This window comes from Anguilla anguilla, chromosome 9 (assembly GCF_013347855.1).
Source record: "Anguilla anguilla isolate fAngAng1 chromosome 9, fAngAng1.pri, whole genome shotgun sequence".
Classification (NCBI taxonomy): Eukaryota; Metazoa; Chordata; class Actinopteri; order Anguilliformes; family Anguillidae; genus Anguilla; species Anguilla anguilla.
The window spans coordinates 34,421,353-34,439,782 of record NC_049209.1 but is presented as its reverse complement, the minus strand read 5'-3'; the positions used below and the strand labels follow the sequence as shown (position 1 = coordinate 34,439,782).

Sequence of the window (18,430 nt, the reverse complement as noted above, 5' to 3'; positions counted from 1 at the left end):
GCCTCCCTGCCCTGACCAGGGCTTCTCCTTGTTCAGGTTTGTTTTTTGTGGGCACTCATTTTACACAAACTTGTGGGGACCAGATAAGCTTGTGGGGACCTAGTTCTAGGCCTGCTGAATGTAGGCAGATGGGTACAGTCTAGTGTGTTTGAGTGTGTATGTGTGTATATTTTGAGAACTAAGCTGAAGGAGGGAGGGTTACCAGGGTACAATACTGTGCTTCATAATATCCCCCCCCCCCCCCCACCAAAACGATCTTTGGGGCATGGGGGCGGTCTCTCAGTGCCCTGCTTCCTGTTCCCTGTTCGCTGCTTCTGTGAACTCACGGAATTGTGGAATAATGTCTGGGGGAGCTGGGAGTGACGCACCTAAATTATCCCCCCCCCTCCCCCCAGGTCCCTCGCGTTCCATTCCAAGCCCTTGCCATGGTGGTGCCCCCCCAGGAGCCCGACAGAGTGCCCTCCACCATCACGGCCCCCCCGCCGGTCACCAGCAAAGGTCAGCACGTCGCCATGTGTGAGCGTCGCTTCCTCCCCACCTTCCTCTTCCTCACAGTGCAGGCAGAAGACGAAGCCGCCTGGTTTCCAACCAATCAGTCGAGGGAAAGCTGTGCCTCCAATCACACGCCTTAAATCATACACGTGTGTCATAATGCATACGTGTGCATACATCGTACTCCTGCATGATATCAAATATATAGACATCGTACTTATGCACGAGCATAGGTCACACACACCCTTGTGTGTAAAAATCATATGAATATATAGAGTGTACTCATGGAGTAAAATGCATATGCAGAAGTGGTACACAGCTGATATTGAAGGGGGACTGAGTTTGTTGGCCCCCGTGGTGGAGAGCGAGGTGTGTTTGTCTGAATGCTCACCTCAGCCGTTTCACATAAGGGGGTACGTGTTTCTGAGCCTCCCCCTTAAATAAATATTTTCCTTTTCCCCCAGTGAAGGGAAGTCTCTCTAGGCTTTAAATGCATTCCAGATGCAAGCAGCCATTTATCTTTGTTTGGAGGCACAGGAGTAGCACAGGAGGACTCTGATTGGCTGGTGGAGGCCAGGTCCTCATTCCTCTGTCCGCTCTCTGCGTGGTGATTGGTGGAGCCTGACGTGTTCTGTGTTTGTGGGGTCAGCCGCTGGTTTTGTTGATTTCTTCCCTCTGTGTATGTGTGTGTGTGTGTGTGCGCGTGCGTGTGTTTGTCAGATTTGTCATTCTTCACATTCTTTAGTCACCCTGACCGAGCTCAGTGTGATAACTGACTGGAGCTCAGTGGTAACTGACTGGAGCTCAGTGGTAACTGACTGGAGCTCAGTCTGGTAACTGACTGGAGCTCAGCGTGATAACTGACTGGAGCTCAGCGTGATAACTGACTGGAGCTCAGCGTGATAACTGACTGGAGCTCAGCGTGATAACTGACTGGAGCTCAGCGTGATAACTGACTGGAGCTCAGCGCTATAACTGACTGGAGCTCAGCGTGATAACTGACTGGAGCTCAGCGCTATAACTGACTGGAGCTCAGCGTGATAACTGACTGGAGCTCAGTGTGATAACTGACTGGAGCTCAGCGCTATAACTGACTGGAGCTTGTTGTATCTCACTGGTGTCAACGCCTGTAATTCCAGGCTGAGTCACCGTGGAGACTGAACTGAGCGAACGGAATTCATGTCACGTCAGCGTTTCGATGTCGTTAATTAATCGCCCGGTAATTCATTCGTAATTACCTTTGAATTAGTAATGAGTAATTAGCATCGATGCTTTTACAAGCGGAGCCTTGGCTTGGGGAGACCTGTTTTATACGAGGAACGGTGTGAGGAGTTGAGCTCTTAAAATCACAAAAGGACAATTGGCTTGTGCTCATGCACCATCAAACTCGCCTGTCTGCCGGAATACAGGCTGCGGTTCAGAGAGGAGAGGCGTCCTGCTGAAAGTTGAGCTCAGATTCGCGCTGGAAACGAGACACGATGCAGGGCCACGCTAGTGCTCTAAATCATTCCCTCCCCGTAAACATCATCCGTTAAACTATGTCCTCCTGAATTCCCCATAACTCATCCACAAGTCCAGCGTAAGTGTTATATATGGCAAAAGAGAAATGCTGCATAGGCTGCTTTCTTATAATCACTTACTGAAGATTGATTGGCTTTTTTTAAAAAGCTAGTTAACGCCATATGTTAACACCATAAGTGCTGTTGTGACAGACTCAAGTATGGAGAGTTTACAGTACTTTTTTTGCGACCTCCTTGAGTATAAGTTTGGACATGGTTATCATCAGACAGGAAGTATTTTAACATATTTATACACACACAGCTCGGGCGATGACGTTTCTGTGGTTTATTGATCCTGTAATTGCAAATCCCGCTGATGAATTGGAGCTTTTTTAATTGGGAAGGGCTGATTGGGTCCAGGCCTCCTGGTTAAATGGCCTTTGCCTGCTTTGGACAGCAGTCGTCTCAAAGATGTGTTGCAGTCGTTACTGAGAGTGTGAACCGTTCTGGCCGACGTTGAGCGCCTGTTTAGTTAGAGCAGAAGCTTAACGCAGGAGAGGCTGAGTTCAGTTTCATTTTTTAACTGCTCTGTTTACATAACATTCCCTGAACTGAATTCTCACATTTCCGAAGCGCTCTAAAGATTGTATGCAGTAAAAATGAGCTTTACTTCAGGTTGGTTTAATCCTTCAGTAGTCGGGGAATAGCAGTGCTATAATTTCTGAAAGGACATTGGTTTGCTGAGGGAGTCTGTTTCCAGTTGTGTGGCTGGTAGAATGTGATGCTGTCAATGTGCAGTCTGCACCATTTGCAACTCAAACCATTTCCCCTGTTCTCTCCCGTGAAGAATTTCTCATTTATGGTGAACACACTGAAGCTCTGTGAGTCAGTCATTCGTTCATTTTGCATTAAGTTCCATTGGTGGTGATGTAATGAATTGGGTCATGTGACTGGTGTAGCGGGCTCTCCTGTGGTGTGGAGGTGTTTGTGTTTTTGGGGTGGGGGGGGTGGGGGGGGGAGGGGGGGTTGTTCCCGGTCTGTTTTTCTGTCCAGGTTCTTGTTTGTCCCTGACTCCCTCTTCCTGTAGTCCTGCAGTTTGTCATTCATGCAGCTGAATTAATGGTTTGTTGTTGAGTACCACAAGTCCTTTTTTCCTGCATGGGCCAAAGTTCCTTTTTTTGGCACGCCCCTGTTTTATTTTTACACCCCCACCTGTGCCAAACTGCCACCCATTTTTTTTTGCACTTTATTCATGTTTAATTTTTTTCTGTCCTTTATTCATTTTCCAAATTTGATAAATTTCCATCCTGTTAATTAACTTTAAAAAAATTTTTTTTTTTATTAGCATTTTTTTGGTCCTGTTTTTCGGTTTCTTTATTTCGATTTCTTTCCCGCAACCTGGTGTCCTGTCGCCCCCGTTGTGTCTAGGTGCGCCCAAGCAGAGGCAGAGCCCCCTGCTGGCCGGGGGGGCGGCGGCGGCGGGGGCGGGGGGGCCGGACGCGGACCCGCTGCCCCCCTTCCACCCGTACCAGCCGCTGGAGTGCATCGTGGAGGAGACGGAGGGCAAGCTGAACGAGCTGGGCCAGCGCATCAGCGCCATCGAGAAGGCCCAGCTGCAGTCCCTGGAGCTGATCCAGGGGGAGCCGCTCACCAAAGACAAGATCGAGGAGCTGAAGAAGAGCCGCGAGGAGCAGGTGCAGAAGAAGAAGAGGATCCTGAAGGAGCTGCAGAAGGTGGAGCGGCAGCTGCAGCTCAAGACGCAGCAGCAGTTCACCAAAGAGTACATGGAGGCCAAGGGCCTGCGGGACGACCCGGGCGACCCCTCGCCCCCGACCCCGCCCCCGCACCCCGCCCGCCTCGGCCCCCCCGAGGGCCAGAGCGAGGACGGCCGGCTGCTCCCCGCCGAGCACGACGAGGAGGAGGAGGAGGAGGAGGACGACGACGACGACGATGAGGACGACGATGAAGAGGACGAGGAGGAGGAGGACGAAGAGGGGGAGGAGCTGGAGGAGGCGGACTGCGCCAAGCTGCCGCAGGTGGACACCATCCTGATCAGAGAGGCGCAGCAGCCCCCGCCGCCCCCGCCCCCCCAGCCCGGGCCCCCGCCCCCCCCGCTGCAGCCCGGCTTCGTCCCCGTGCAGCCGCTGGCCGCCCAGCAGTCCACCGACTTCGGCAGCGCGGACTACTCCGACTGCACCAGCGCGGACCTGCAGAGGGCGCTGGCCAGCCAGCAGATGCTGGGGCCCGGACTCCTGGCCCCGGCGCCCGACGGCCTCATGGTGGCCACGCCCGCACAGACACTCACCGACACGCTGGACGACATCATGGCAGGTGTGTTAAATGCACCCCCCCCCCCCAGTTCCCCAGTTTTATCTACTTTCCTTTTTCTTGCTTGTCAGTCATGCCCCCCTACCCCCCAACCTACCCCCAAACAGTTTTTTTCCGCCTTTTTCCATTTGCTGTTTTTGAGGTCATATTTGATGGACAGTATGGTCTGAAAAGGGACTAGGCATCGCCATGACGACTGGGTGCGAGTGCCCTGGAGGTGTGAAGCTTTTAAGCCCCTCCCTCTTTCCTTCGGTCATGTGATCGCATAAAGCGTGACTGAAATTTTACGCCATTTTCACAGTTTTATCGGTACGGCCCCATGCCCTCCACCAATAGTCAGACTGTCTCCATCTTTCAGAAGCAAGAAATATCTCTGTTAATGGCAGATTTGTTTTGAAGCAGATGTTAATTGGGTTTCTACATGTCCCTCAGGGCCTGTACCCTGGTAGACAACAGCAGTGTCATCCTCACCCCTGGAATTCATTGGTTCTTCCTTTTTTTATAGGGCTATGTAAGTGTTATGGCGGGTTGTGGAAACCCACGTAGAACATTCATCCGAATATTTCAAATCTGGGAATATGTGATTATGGGGACTTTCCAAGCTTGTACATATCATGTATAAATCAAAATGTCAGAATGAATAATAAGTGCGAATTTAAACCATTGCGGTTATGGAGCTGGGCGTCTTACCTCCAAGGCTGTAGGTTCAATTCCCAGACCGGGCTCTGCTGTGGTCCCCCAGAACCCTCTGGGTTCCTAAAAAAATGAATGAATAAAAATCAGATCAGTAGAGCATCACAGAGCTGTGGTATTCCTGATGCCTTTCCTGGTTTGGACACCAGGGGGCAGCGTGAGGTCCATTAGGGAGTTCAGGCCCTTTTAAAGGTCGTAAGGGTAATGGGATTAATCGCAGACAGGAGGCTCTGCAGGGCTGGATCGGGTTTCTCAGCGAGGTCCTGGGAGGGGGTAAGAGAGTGGAGGAGGAAGCTGGGCGCGTCTAGAAGCTGCTTCCCCGTCGCGCTCGAGCGTCCCATCACTGCCCACCGAGGCCTGGGCTGGGCGTTATTCAGGGCTTCAGTGACCCGCGTGCTGACGGTACACCATTACCCATGATTCATCTGTTATTTTGACTTTCAGTCACTCAAACTGATTTTAGGCCATGCTTTTTTGTTACTATTTTTCTAGTGCTTTTTTCCTTTTTTTTGCCCTCACCCCCGCCCCCCCCCCCCCCCCCCCCCCCACCTCTCACAAATTGATTTTTGTTTACTCGTCACCCTCTGCCGGACGTGTTTGGCTCAAGGCTTGCGTGGGCTTTTTCTGGAGAGAGTGAGCATGGCTGTGTTAACAGCGCTGTGTGTGTGTCTGTGTGTGTGTGTGTGTGTGTGTGTGTGTGTGGGGGGAACAGTATCCCGTCCTGTGAGGAGTCCGCAGGGAGACGGCCCCAACGTGAGCTTTTCGTCTTTAAGCAGACGTCAGCACATCCGCTGGGCTCGTAACGTTTGGTCACGTTGGGTCAGCGGTTCCTGACCTTGGGCCCGGAGAGCCACAGCGTGTGTGGGTTGCAGTGGTCACTTACTGCTTAACTGGTGAAACACAACGGGCCATCGCACGGATAAATCACCTTTTTTAGCCCCAAATCTGTGGCTGTTTTTAATGTGAAGCTAAAAAGCCGCAAACGAGGACCATAGTTTGGGGATCCCTGATGAAGACGGAGTTTCAGATCTGAAGATAACGTTTTTTGTTCCCCATGTTTCATTTCTCTCCTCGGTCACGCACGTAGCCTACAATCGGAGCGCTAAAATGAAACTCCACATTACAGTTTGCGTTGTAGGGATTTGGTTGACCCTGTCCAGACCGAATCAGTGCACAAAGTAAAGCATTAGATTCATAAATCACAAGCATCCCAAGTAACAATGAGAGTGTAGTGGTCTGGCCATAATACACCAGTGATAAGTAATCCCTTTATAATCAACGCGTGGAAGGGGAAGTAGAGAGGTTTCTTGGTAGGGAAATTTAGAAAGGGGAGTCTGCCTCTCCTACGGCATCTCCCCCCCGTATCCATGCATCCTGGACATGCAGTGTGTGGAGTTTTTTTTTTTTTTTTTTTCTCCCCAGCTGAACTCTGGGTTAATTAGGATTGGTTGAGCTCACCGTTTGTAGTTGTTACTTAGTTGCATGTGTTTCATCTGCTATAAACCCATTGTTAGAGGACTGGGCTGTTGGGGGATGTGTGTGTTAATATCAAGCTTGTTGGTCAAATATTCTTAATATCCGCCACCGGCAGGTGGTCTCAGTTAAGTGGTGAAAATGTCCTGCTCATTAACTAGTTATGTCCTCTGAAGTGGTAAAGGTTTATACCTGTCCATATTGCTCATGTAGATGGTTCATCCTTGCAGAAGTAACTTTGCTTGTGATCACCTGTTTTCAGTCAAATGTATTTGGCTAATATCTGGACAACATCTCTTGATTATTTATTTAGTTCTTTAGCACAGACTGCTGTATGTAAGCTTATGTTTTTACATAAACATGAATAAAGCTCTATATTTATAAGCCCAGTTTGTAAACCACTCTACACTGCCATCTAGTGTCCAGGATTGGTCTATGTCTTGTGAACAGCTGAAATAACCGTTTAATTGACAGGCCTGAAATACATGATGGGAAGTGTAGTTTTCTCACTAACATCTCTGTCCCCGCCCCCTCGTGTGTGGCAGCTGTGAGCAGCAGAGTGCCCATGCTGAGCACCACCACCTCGCCCACCCCCCAGCAGTCAGCGCAGACGTCCGGCAGCGGCGTGTCCCCTCCCTCCATGCTGCCGCTGTACCCCTCCGTGGACATCGACGCGCACGTAAGGCCCCTCCCCCTCCGCTCTGACCCCGCCCCCTCCCCGCCGGCTGCGAGACTGAGGTTGTTTCTGATTGGCAGACGGAGAGCAATCACGACACGGCGCTGACGCTGGCCTGTGCCGGGGGCCACGAGGAGCTGGTGTCTGTGCTGATCGCGCGCGGGGCCAACATCGAGCACCGCGACAAGAAGGGTAAGGAGCGTGCCACGTGCACGTATACGCGCACACACACACAGAGTATACACATGCACACACACACACACACACACAGAGTATACACATACACACACACACACACACAGTATACACATGCACACGCATACTCGCGCGCACACACACACACACACACACAGTATACACACACACACACACACACACACACAGTATACACATGCACATGTATACGCACGCACACACAGTATACACATGCATGCATGCACGCACACACACACAGTATACACATGCACGCACGCACACGCACACACACACCGTATACACATGCACACGTATGCGCGCACACACAGTATACACATGCACACGTATACGTGCACACACACACACACACAGTATACACATGTGCACAAACATACACACACACAGCATACACATGCACACAAACATATATACACACACACACACACACACGCACGCACGCATACTCATACATGCACACACGTATACACCGATACACATGCGCGCATATACACACATGCATACACCCGTGCACACCAAATAATACTGTTGACAAAGTCGTCTTCTGAACAGCCTCTTTTCAAAACTCTTTGCTCTCGAGGTTTATCTGTATCATGGGTTAGAGTACACACACACACACGCACGCACACACACACACAAATTCATGCACCTGAAGGAGCAAACAAACAGCCTTGAATAACCTGTACCCGATCTCTCTCTCTCTCTCTCTCTCTCTCTCTCTCTCTCTCTCTGTCTCTCCAGGCTTCACTCCTCTAATCCTCGCAGCTACAGCTGGTCACGTGGTGGTGGTGGAGATTCTGCTGGACAAAGGGGGCGACATCGAGGCCCAGTCTGAGAGAACCAAAGACACCCCTCTCTCCCTGGCCTGTTCAGGGGGCCGACAAGAGGTACGCAGGGTCTCCCCGAATCCTGCTCTGACCCCACCCACATTCTCCACCTGCTGAAACCTTCACTGCACTCTTAATTCTCACCCCAGCGAATCGGCACTGAACGCCCCCCTCGCAAAACCTGCACCACCTACTGAAACGTCCACCCACCCTACCACATCAGCACCACCTACCCAAACCTTCACCCTATTAACATTCTGAAAATACTTAAAAATGTGTGGTGAAATTGGTGAGATTTGAATAAAATACTGAGTTAAGCACAATGAAAATGGCCAAGGTCCCCGCATGGCATGAATACGTGTATGTGTGTAAGGTCTGAGTGCCAGCTGTCTGTCCCATACGGTGCTGGGGTACGTATGCACGTGCCCCCTCCTGGGTGATATTATGCATGTGTGTGACCCCCCCGGTTTTTTGGCTGCAGGTGGTGGAGCTCCTGCTGCTTCGTGGGGCCAACAAGGAGCACCGTAACGTGTCGGACTACACCCCCCTCAGCCTGGCCGCCTCGGGGGGGTACGTCAACATCATCAAGATCCTCCTCAACGCCGGCGCCGAGATCAACTCGAGGTGCGTCTGACTCCGCCCCACTTCGCCTCCGCCTCAGTCTCAGATTGTCTGAGTGCGCTCCTGTGTCTGTGTCCATTTCCTCTGTCTGTCCGGCTGTCCGTCTGTCCTCGACTGCTATTTTGCATGACTGGCAAGGGGCGGAGCTAAAAGGGTATTACTGGGAAAGGTTTCCCAGGTACTAGCAGGTCTGGGGGGTGCAGTGGGGTGTGTGTGTGTGTGTGTCTGTGTGTGTGTGTGTGTGTGTGTATCTGTGTGTGTGTGTGTGTGTGTGTGTGTGTGTGTGTATGTGTGTGTGTATCTGTGTGTGTGTGTGTGTGTGTGTCTGCGTGTGAGAGAGAGAGTATGTGTATGCGTGTGTGTGCGTGCGTGCGTGCGTGCGTGCGTGCGTGCGTGCGTGCGTGCGTGTGTGTGTGAGAGAGTGGGCAGGGCCTTTCTCATTTTTTTCTTTGCACAGATCATTCATAGATCTGTCCCTGTTTCTGGCCGCCCCTGGTTATCTGTCTGTCTGTACCTCCCTCTGTTAACCAGTCCCTGTCTGAGTGTGCTTCTTTCTGCTTGTCTGACGGGGGCCGTATGTCTCCAGTAGTCTCTGTGTCTTCCTGGCTGTGGCTGTGTCTGTGACTGACTGCTCCCCTTGTTGCTGTTGATTAAGTCCTGGCCTCAGAACCCGAGCGCTCCACTGTGGCTGCCCACTGCTCCTGTAACTAAGATGGGTGAAATGCTGAGGGCAAACTACCCCACAGGGTTCAATAAAGTGTGTCTACCCCCCCCGCAGGACGGGCAGCAAGCTGGGCATCTCCCCCCTGATGCTGGCGGCCATGAACGGGCACGTGCCGGCGGTGAAGCTGCTGCTGGACATGGGCTCGGACATCAACGCGCAGATCGAGACCAACCGCAACACGGCGCTGACGCTGGCCTGCTTCCAGGGCCGGGCCGAGGTGGTCAGCCTGCTGCTGGACCGCAAGGCCAACGTGGAGCACCGGGCCAAGGTGAGCCGGGGCGGGGTGGCGGAGATTTCCTTTAAAAGGTAGTGCATAGCAAACAAAAATGGCTTCCAAAGGGGACGACTCGGTGACAAGTGAACATTGGGCTGTTATCTCGTTTGAATGTGTGTAATATTTGTTTCGGTTGTAAAAAAATCATTCTCCTTCTTGTCACGTAAATTTGAAGTAAAGCCACATCACTGGCAAACAAAATGGACGCTTCTGTTTTAAATGATCTTTCGACATGAGCTGTTACAGCTTAGAGCTCAGTTTTTGTGAGGTAACCCTTCCCCCCCGCCCCCCTCATCCCAGACCGGTCTGACCCCGCTGATGGAGGCTGCGTCCGGCGGGTACGCGGAGGTGGGGCGCGTGCTGCTGGATAAGGGCGCCGACGTGAACGCCCCGCCCGTCCCCTCGTCCCGCGACACCGCCCTCACCATCGCTGCTGACAAGGGCCACTACAAATTCTGCGAGCTGCTCATCAACAGGTGAGGGGCGGGGCTTCGGGCACCGTGAGCTCTCACTGGCCTCGGCTGCCGTGCTTAAAACCATCGCTCTGCACATTCCCTCACTCACCTCAAACCACCTCTCTCTCTCCCGCTCCCTCTCTTAATTTCTCCCTCCCTCCATCCTTCTCCCCTCTCCCTCCGTTCCTCCCGCTCTCCTCTCCTGTACTTCCTCTCTTTCTGCATCTCCCTCCATTCCTCCCTTTTCCCCCCCTATCTCCTGTCCTTTCTCTCCCTCTCTCTGCCCCCCTCTGTCTATCCCTCACTTTCTCTCCCCCCCCCCCCCCCACAGAGGAGCTCACATCGACGTGCGTAATAAGAAGGGGAACACGCCGCTGTGGCTAGCGGCTAACGGCGGGCACTTTGACGTGGTGCAGCTCCTGGTTCAGGCCGGCGCCGACGTGGACGCCGCCGACAACCGCAAGATCACCCCCCTCATGGCGGCTTTCCGCAAGGTAGGCCCCCCAAAAGCCCCCAAACTGCACCGTTAATGTACATCCTCTCTTACTCTAAAGACTAAAGACAAGGTGAAACTAGGACTTCTCCACTTTGCTGCATAACCAAGTTTGCCTAAATCGTACCCACCACATCATGTCTCTCGCTGAGTCTCTCTGCAAAGCGGTTAACCTCTGACCCCTGACCTCTGTCCGTAGGGTCATGTGAAGGTGGTGCAGTACCTGGTGAAGGAAGTCAATCAGTTCCCCTCTGACATCGAGTGCATGAGATACATCGCCACTATCGCCGACAAGGTGAGATACGGACACCCCCGCTGTAGGTGCTCTGTGTGTGAGCTTAGTGTCTGAGCTTGAAAGGGACAGAAATGGCGGCGTTCTTTTGGGTCAAGTGTGTGTGTGTGTGTGTGTGTGTGGAGGGTGGCGGCAGCAGTAAGAACTGTGTGGTTTGCGGGTGTGATGTCAGGAAGGGACGTGGTTTGTGGGTTTGATGTCAGAAAGGGGTGTGGTTTGTGGGTGTGATGTCAGAAAGGGGTGTGGTTTGTGAGTGTGAGGTCAGAAATGGGCGTGGTTCATGGGTGTGATGTCAAAGGGGCATGGTTCATGGGTGTGACATCAGAAAGGGGTGTGGTTTGCAGGTGTGATGTCAGGAAGGGCCATGGTTTTCAGGTCCCTGGCTGACTGCAGTTGTGTTGTTCCTGTAGGAGCTGCTGAAGAAGTGTCACCAGTGCATGGAGACCATCGTTAAAGCCAAAGACCAGCAGGCGGCCGAGGCCAACAAGAACGCCAGCATCCTGCTGAAGGAGCTGGACCTGGAGAAGGTGCGTGACCATGTCTTAGGCCCTACTTTCTGCTTCCTGCTGCCTTTCAAAAAACATTTCTGATTTATTTCTGTAGCGCATTTTACAAGCCTGTGTCACGGTGTGCTTTACAATGGGCCCTGGTGTAACCACAAAAACAAGCTTAGGGCAATAGTGGCAAGGATACCATGCCAGTCTGTCACAAGCTATAAGCTCCCTACTATGTCTCTGACTGGGCTCGTTTCTGCCCTATTCTACTGTTTCCAACTGTATATTTTTACTGTTTCTGACTCTACACTTCTGCTGTTTCTGACTGTTCAATTTTACACTACTCCTGCCTGACGTTACTCTCTGATTCTTACTCTAATTTCTACCACTGTTTCTGACTCTACCGTGTTTTCTGACCGATAACGTCCTGTCCGAGATGGCAGATAACCCCGTTTGCGTTCTGAGACGCAGCCTGTTGCGCGTCTCCTCCCGTGAAAGGCAGAGTTCGGGCCTTAAGAGTTTTTAATCCCGATCTGACAGTCGAGAGAGGAGAGCAAGAAGCAGGCCCTGGCCGCCAAGCGGGAGAAGCGCAAGGAGAAACGCAAGAAGAAGAAGGAGGAGCAGAAGAGGAAGCTGGAGGAGGAGGAGGAGGCCAAGGTGAAGGAGGCGTTCTCCGAAATGCAGGACCAGGAGAAGGACTCTGCCGAAGGTAACAGATCAGCGTTCTCTCCGTTTCCCATGGTCCTCCGCTCCCGTGTTGAGTGTGTGCGTGCATGAGTACCTGTCTGTCTCTCTGTGTGTGGTTATAAGGGCACAGTAGCAGTTAAACTGGGTTTTGAGGAGTGTCTGCCAAATGGGCTGAAATGTCTGTCATGTTTTTTTCCCTCATAGTCTTATTTTTGAGTTGAATTTCAAGTTCAAACTTGGCTAAAAAGACTGAAGGCATGACAGGCACTGTATGAGTTTGTGTGTCTGTGCAATGAATGGCTGGACATGTGCGCTCACCTTTGACCTCCCCCTCTCTCCCCCCCCCGTGTTCCTGCAGAGGCGGAGGTCCCCATCGAGCCCCCCAGCGCCACCACCACCACCACCATCGGCATCTCGGCCACCTCCCCCACCTTCACCTGCGCCTTCGGCAAGAAGCGCGCCGGCGCGGCCTCCACGCCCACCGCCGGCCGCAAGAACAAGAAGAACAAGACCAAGGACTGCGCCAGCGAGCCCATCATCCTGCAGGACCCGCAGGTGGCGCTGGCGCAGCAGAAGGCCGACCGCAACAAGATCCAGGGCGAGCCGCGGGGCGGGGGGGCGCCGGGGGGGCACAGCGACTCCGACAACCTGGACAGCGCCGACTGCAACAGCGAGAGCAGCTGCAGCGGCAAGAGCCAGGAGCTCAACTACCTGCCCGACCTGCCCTCGTCCTCCTCGTCCTCCTCCTCCTCCTCTTCCTCCGGCCCCTCCCACCCCCCGCCCGTCCCCGAGAAGCGGCAGTGCCCCTCCCTGCACAGCGCGCGGGACGACAGGGTCACCGTGTCCATCTCCAAACCCCAGCAGAAGTAAGCCGTGAGCTCCACTCTGTCAGCTCAGCGATGCGTTCGTGCTTCATGGTCCCGTATAGGCGAGAGTTACTCATTTGCCAGGGTTTAGAAGTGTTTTTAGTGGTGCAGGGTCCATGGAAATAAGTAACAGCTGAAAGGGAGGTACTGAGAATGGGCTAGCCTCTTACAATGATGGGGGGAAAAAACTCACCTGACAGAGTGCTGTTATGCTGTATATCATATACATATTGGTCATAACCATGAGGTCACAGAATAAAAGCTAATCACAGACAAGCTGTTATATCGTATAACAGTTCTACTAGCCTGTAAGTTATTTATCAAGTCATGAATGAGATGACCGATTATGATTTTTGAAATCATTTGGCTCCCAACAAATATAATTCTGTCATGATTCCGTTTAAAAAAAAAAATAATAATAAAGTTTTTTTTTTTACAACATATCAATTAGAATGCCAAGCAGAATAATGTGTTATTGTAAAAGGTTGCTGTGCTGTTGTACTGCACGTCAGCACTCCAACAGAATAATCCAACAGAACTAACTGGGTATGAATGAGTATATTTTGCTCCTTTGAGAAGAAGAGGAGATAACGTGGATGTGCTAATTATATTTATTATATTTATGACTGGTTCTGACTGGTTCTGACTGGTTCTAACTGGTTCATGTGCTCTTCCCCCTGCAGGGTTCCTGAATCCACAAGCGACTTGACTCACCACTCCTTTTCCTCGGCCTTGAAGACGATGTCACTGCCCGTGTCGTCCCCCAACAGCAAGATGAACCTCACCAGCCCCAAGAGGGGCCAGAAGAGGGAGGATGGCTGGAAGGAGGTGGTGCGAAGGTCGGTGCCCCGTTTAAATGGATCCCCCTCAAACATAACCTCACTCAATCTTCCTGTTCACCAAAACATTCTCATACAATTTATGTGGTGTGAAAAGGATAAAGGGTTGGAATGATTCAGTCAGCTCTACAGTGGAGTGGGAAAAGGGTATAATGAGCCAGCCTGGTTCAGCTCTACAGTGGGAAAGGGGTATAATGAGCCAGCCTGGTTCAGCTCTACAGTGGGAAAGGGGTACAATGAGCCAGCCTGGTTCAGCTCTACAGTGGGAAAGGGGTGTAATGAGCCAGCCTGGTTCAGCTCTACAGTGGGAAAGGGGTATAATGAGCCAGCCTGGTTCAGCTGTACAGTGGGAAAGGGGTATAATGAGCCAGTCTGGTTCCAGTTCTACAGTGGGAAAGGGGTATAATGAGCCAGCCTGGTTCCTGCTCTACAGTGGGAAAGGGCTATAATGAGCCAGCCTGGTTCCAGCTCTACAGTGGGAAAGGGGTATAATGAGCCAGCCTGGTTCCTGCTCTACAGTGGGAAAGGGCTATAATGAGCCAGCCTGGTTCCAGCTCTACAGTGGGAAAGGGGTATAATGAGCCAGCCTGGTTCAGCTCTACAGTGGGAAAGGGCTAAATCTCATGGAAAATGTGTAGGTGCACACACCTGACCTGAGCCTTGTCCGTCTGCTCAGATCTAAGAAGCTGTCTGTCCCGGCGTCCGTGGTGTCGCGGATCATGGGCAGAGGCGGCTGCAACATCACTGCCATCCAGGACGTGACGGGCGCCCACATCGACGTGGACAAACAGAAGGACAAGAACGGAGAGCGCATGATCACCATCCGGTACCCGACCCCTGGCTGCTCGTTACAAAGCCATGTTTTACCGTCCAGTCACACAGTCACTGCACTCACAAGCTTCTAGCCCTTTAAGGTGTGAGATCACAAATGTGTGATTAGAATGTTCGTAACTGAACATTCTAATGCTGATGTCACAATCACTGCTGGTAACTGAAAGCAATGGAGTTCTAGAACACTGACTTGGAATTTTGAAGAAACATTGCAAAAGCCCTGCTCTTCAAACAGTGATGTCTCTACCAGCCTACATAGCTTGAAACGAATGTGTTTCAAAACTTAGTACCGATAAAGATACAGTAAATGTTAAGTTGAAATTTTTATTTCACTAGGTTCTTTTTGGCATGAATGAGCGATTGAAGTCTAACCGACGCTACATGTTTGAAGTGTGGACGTGTGTAGTAGTGTTTTGTGGGTCTTTAGGGGAGTGTGTGCAGTGGGGCTGTTGCGTGACGCTCTGGCGTGACTCTGGCGTGTTCTCAGGGGCGGCACGGAGTCTACACGCCACGCGGTGCAGCTGATCAACGCGCTGATCCAGGACCCGGCCAAGGAGCTGGAGGACCTGATCCCGCGAAACCACATCCGCGTGCCCGGCACCAACACCAAGATGGGCTCCACCTTCACCACGGCGACGGGCTCCACCAGCACCGCGGCGGCCGGCTCCAAGGGGCTGCCGTCGGTGGTGCCGTCCTCGGGCGTGTCCTTCCAGTCCTCCTCCTCCTCGGGCCCGCAGGGCGCGGGCAAGGGCGGGAAGAGCCTGTCGCCCGGGGTGCGGCCGCCATTCGTGTCCCTCCCGCTGGCCTACGCCCACCCGCAGCTGGCCCTGCTGGCCGCGCAGACTATGCACCAGATCCGCCACCCGCGGCTGCCCATGGCGCAGTTCGGCGGCACCTTCACCCCCTCGCCCAACACCTGGGGGCCCTTCCCCGTGCGGCCCGTCAGCCCGGGGAGCGCCAACAGCTCCCCGAAACACAACGGGGGCGGAGCCGCCGCCACGGCCAGGTCCGGCCCCTCCCACGCCGAGCACGCGGCCCCCGGCCCCGCCCCCGTCGCCCAGGCGACCACCTCGCCCTCCGGCCCGGCCCCGCCCTCTCTCGCCGGCACCCCCACCCCCTCCTCCGTCAGGAAGCAGCTGTTCTCCGCGGAGCCCAAGGCAGCGGCGGCGGTAACGGCGGTATCCAGCGCGGCGACCAGCGCGTGCAGCAGCGTGCGGTCCTCCAGCTCCCCCGCCCCCCTGGTCTCTGCCCCGCCCACCACGCCTCCCACCCCGCCCCCTCCTCCGCCCATAGCCCCGCCCACACAGCAGGCCCCGCCCCCTAAACCCGAGCCCTGCGCCGCTGCCACGCCCAGCAAGGAGAAGTCCTCCTCAGAGCAGCAGGCCACGCCCGTTTTGGGCGGAGCCACCGAAGGCGCCGGCCCCTTGTCTTTCCCCGCCCCGCCCGTCGCCCTCCCCCCCCAGCCCGAGCTCCGGCAGCAGCAGCTCCCAATGTCCTTCGCTCCGAACGCAGACCCCTCCCCCCCCTCGGCCCCGCCCTGCTCCGGCCCTCCCGCGCCCCGCCCCGCGGCCGTCTGCGTTGGCTCGGTTTCGCACGCGGGCCCCGCCCTGCCTCATTTCACCGCCCCCCGCTCCTCCCCCCGCGTGCAGCCGGCCGGGCCATTCTACCCGCTGGCTCCAGGGGGCGCCCTGCAGGACCCGCAGTCCGTCTTCGCGGCCCCCCAGGAGCCCCTGAAGCAGCCCCCGCCCCAGCAGCAGCAGCAGCAGGGCCTGGCCACGCCCGGCATGGCCCCGCCCTCGCTGCCGATGGGCATGATGAACGGCTCTCAGATGCACCTCCACGGCGCAGGGAAAGGCCCGCTGCCCCCCAACTTCGGCCCCGCCGCCCTCTTCAACCATTTCAGCAGCATGTTCGACAGCAGCCAGGTGGGCAACAGCCAGGTGTGGGGCGCGTGCCACCTGCCCGCCCGCACCCCGCCCGAGCAGGCCTACGGCGCCCCGCCCGCCTACATGGGCGGCATGGGGCAGATGGAGGGCGTCATGCCCCCCCCGGACAGCTCCAAAGCCCCCGGGTACCGCTGCGGCTCCCAGAGGATCGTCAGCAGCCCCATCGGTGAGACACGGGGACCCCGAGCGGGACCCCCCCCCCTTTCTGACACAGGGACCCCGAGCGGGACCCCCCCCCCTTTCTGACACAGGGACCCCGAGCGGGACCCCCCCCCTTTCTGACACAGGGACCCCCAGCGGGACCCCCCCCCCTTTCTGACACAGGGACCCCGAGCGGGACCCCCCCCCCTTTCTGACACAGGGACCCCCAGCGGGACCCCCCCCCTTTCTGACACAGGGGCCCCCAGCGGGACCCCCCCCCTTTCTGACACAGGGACCCCCAGCGGGACCCCCCCCCCTTTCTGACACAGGGACCCCCAGCGGGACCCCCCCCCCTTTCTGACACAGGGACCCCCAGCGGGACCCCCCCCCCTTTCTGACACAGGGACCCCCAGCAGGACCCCCCCCCTTTCTGACACAGGGGCCCCCAGCGGGACCCCCCCCCTTTCTGACACAGGGACCCCCAGCGGGACCCCCCCCCCTTTCTGACACAGGGACCCCCAGCGGGACCCCCCCCCTTTCTGACACAGGGGCCTTTCCCTCAGGAAGAATGTTCTCTACATGTTTCAAGAAATACATCTTGTCTGGTGATCGCTGCAGTTATGAGATGTATTTAGAAAACTAAATAGCTGTTTGTGTAAGCACTCACACGGACGCACATGCACAAAGCACACACACGCACAGCCATTTAGTTTAATTGAGGCATAATTGATCCCGCTATATCCAATTTAATGGAATGGCAGATTAGACATGCTTCTATTGACAGATTTATGTTAAAATAGCCAGTTAAGTCCTGCCTGTGTGTTTATTGTGGTGCCCTTGGTAAGGGTCACTGCTGTCATTTTTCTCCAGATTAACTGTCGCTACTGTTATTATCAAATATTATTACCAGGCTGATGGTATGTGATGCAAAGTGCCCACAAATGATGTCAAGAGTCCACATTTGGAGGGAAGACAAGTAAATTAGTTAATAAATTAATAAATGTTGGATTTCAGAAAACCGTTCAAATGGCTACCTCATCTTCTCGCTGAACGTTTTCAGGCATGCACCCCATGGACCCTTCCGGAAACTCCATCTCTACGTCCGCCGCGCTGACAAGCTTCGCCACGAGCATCTCGGGGAGCCCCGTGTTCCTGCAGGGCCCCGCCCCCGTGACCACGCCCTCTTTCAGCCGCCAGCACTTCTCCCCCCACCCCTGGAGTGCTTCCACTTCCTGTACGGCAGCCCGTAATCCCCCGCCCTCTTCCTGGTTACGTAGAGGCATTCAAAACCAACGCAGCAGCGGTGCATGTTCACAAGAGAGAAGCAAGTTGCACATCTTGATATTTTCATGAGGGTCTTTCTCAGATTGGCTTCTCTCTGCACACTCTCTGCTTCTGTCTGTCTGTCTGTCTCTGTCTGTCTGATTGCCTGTGTTCAATCCTGTCAGATTCCCCCTTTCACTGTTCTGTGCTCTTGTCTTTATCAGATTCACCTCTGTCACTGTCTGTCTGTCGGTCTGTGTCTGTCTGTGTCCATCTATCTGCCTGTTTGATTGGTATTATTGA

General features: G+C 54.2%; 1 protein-coding gene across 5 annotated transcripts in view; it reads left to right on the top strand.

Annotated features, from left to right (window-relative positions):
* Positions 1–18,430, top strand: part of ankhd1 (ankyrin repeat and KH domain containing 1) — a 57,010-nt gene that overhangs the window by 35,500 nt on the left and 3,080 nt on the right. For 2 of the 5 annotated variants that reach the window (XM_035432460.1, XM_035432458.1), the window contains exons 14-30: positions 396–498; positions 3,420–4,322; positions 7,031–7,164; positions 7,242–7,353; positions 8,116–8,261; positions 8,683–8,825; positions 9,601–9,814; positions 10,121–10,296; positions 10,607–10,769; positions 10,968–11,063; positions 11,471–11,587; positions 12,095–12,263; positions 12,600–13,107; positions 13,791–13,946; positions 14,623–14,772; positions 15,265–16,889; positions 17,925–18,098. In XM_035432460.1, coding sequence (XP_035288351.1) covers positions 396–498; positions 3,420–4,322; positions 7,031–7,164; positions 7,242–7,353; positions 8,116–8,261; positions 8,683–8,825; positions 9,601–9,814; positions 10,121–10,296; positions 10,607–10,769; positions 10,968–11,063; positions 11,471–11,587; positions 12,095–12,263; positions 12,600–13,107; positions 13,791–13,946; positions 14,623–14,772; positions 15,265–16,889; positions 17,925–18,098 — 5,089 coding nt within the window. Of the gene's footprint in view, positions 1–395; positions 499–3,419; positions 4,323–7,030; positions 7,165–7,241; positions 7,354–8,115; positions 8,262–8,682; positions 8,826–9,600; positions 9,815–10,120; positions 10,297–10,606; positions 10,770–10,967; positions 11,064–11,470; positions 11,588–12,094; positions 12,264–12,599; positions 13,108–13,790; positions 13,947–14,622; positions 14,773–15,264; positions 16,890–17,924; positions 18,189–18,430 lie in introns of all 5 variants that reach the window. The other 3 variants (XM_035432456.1, XM_035432457.1, XM_035432459.1) reach the window with 2 other exon arrangements.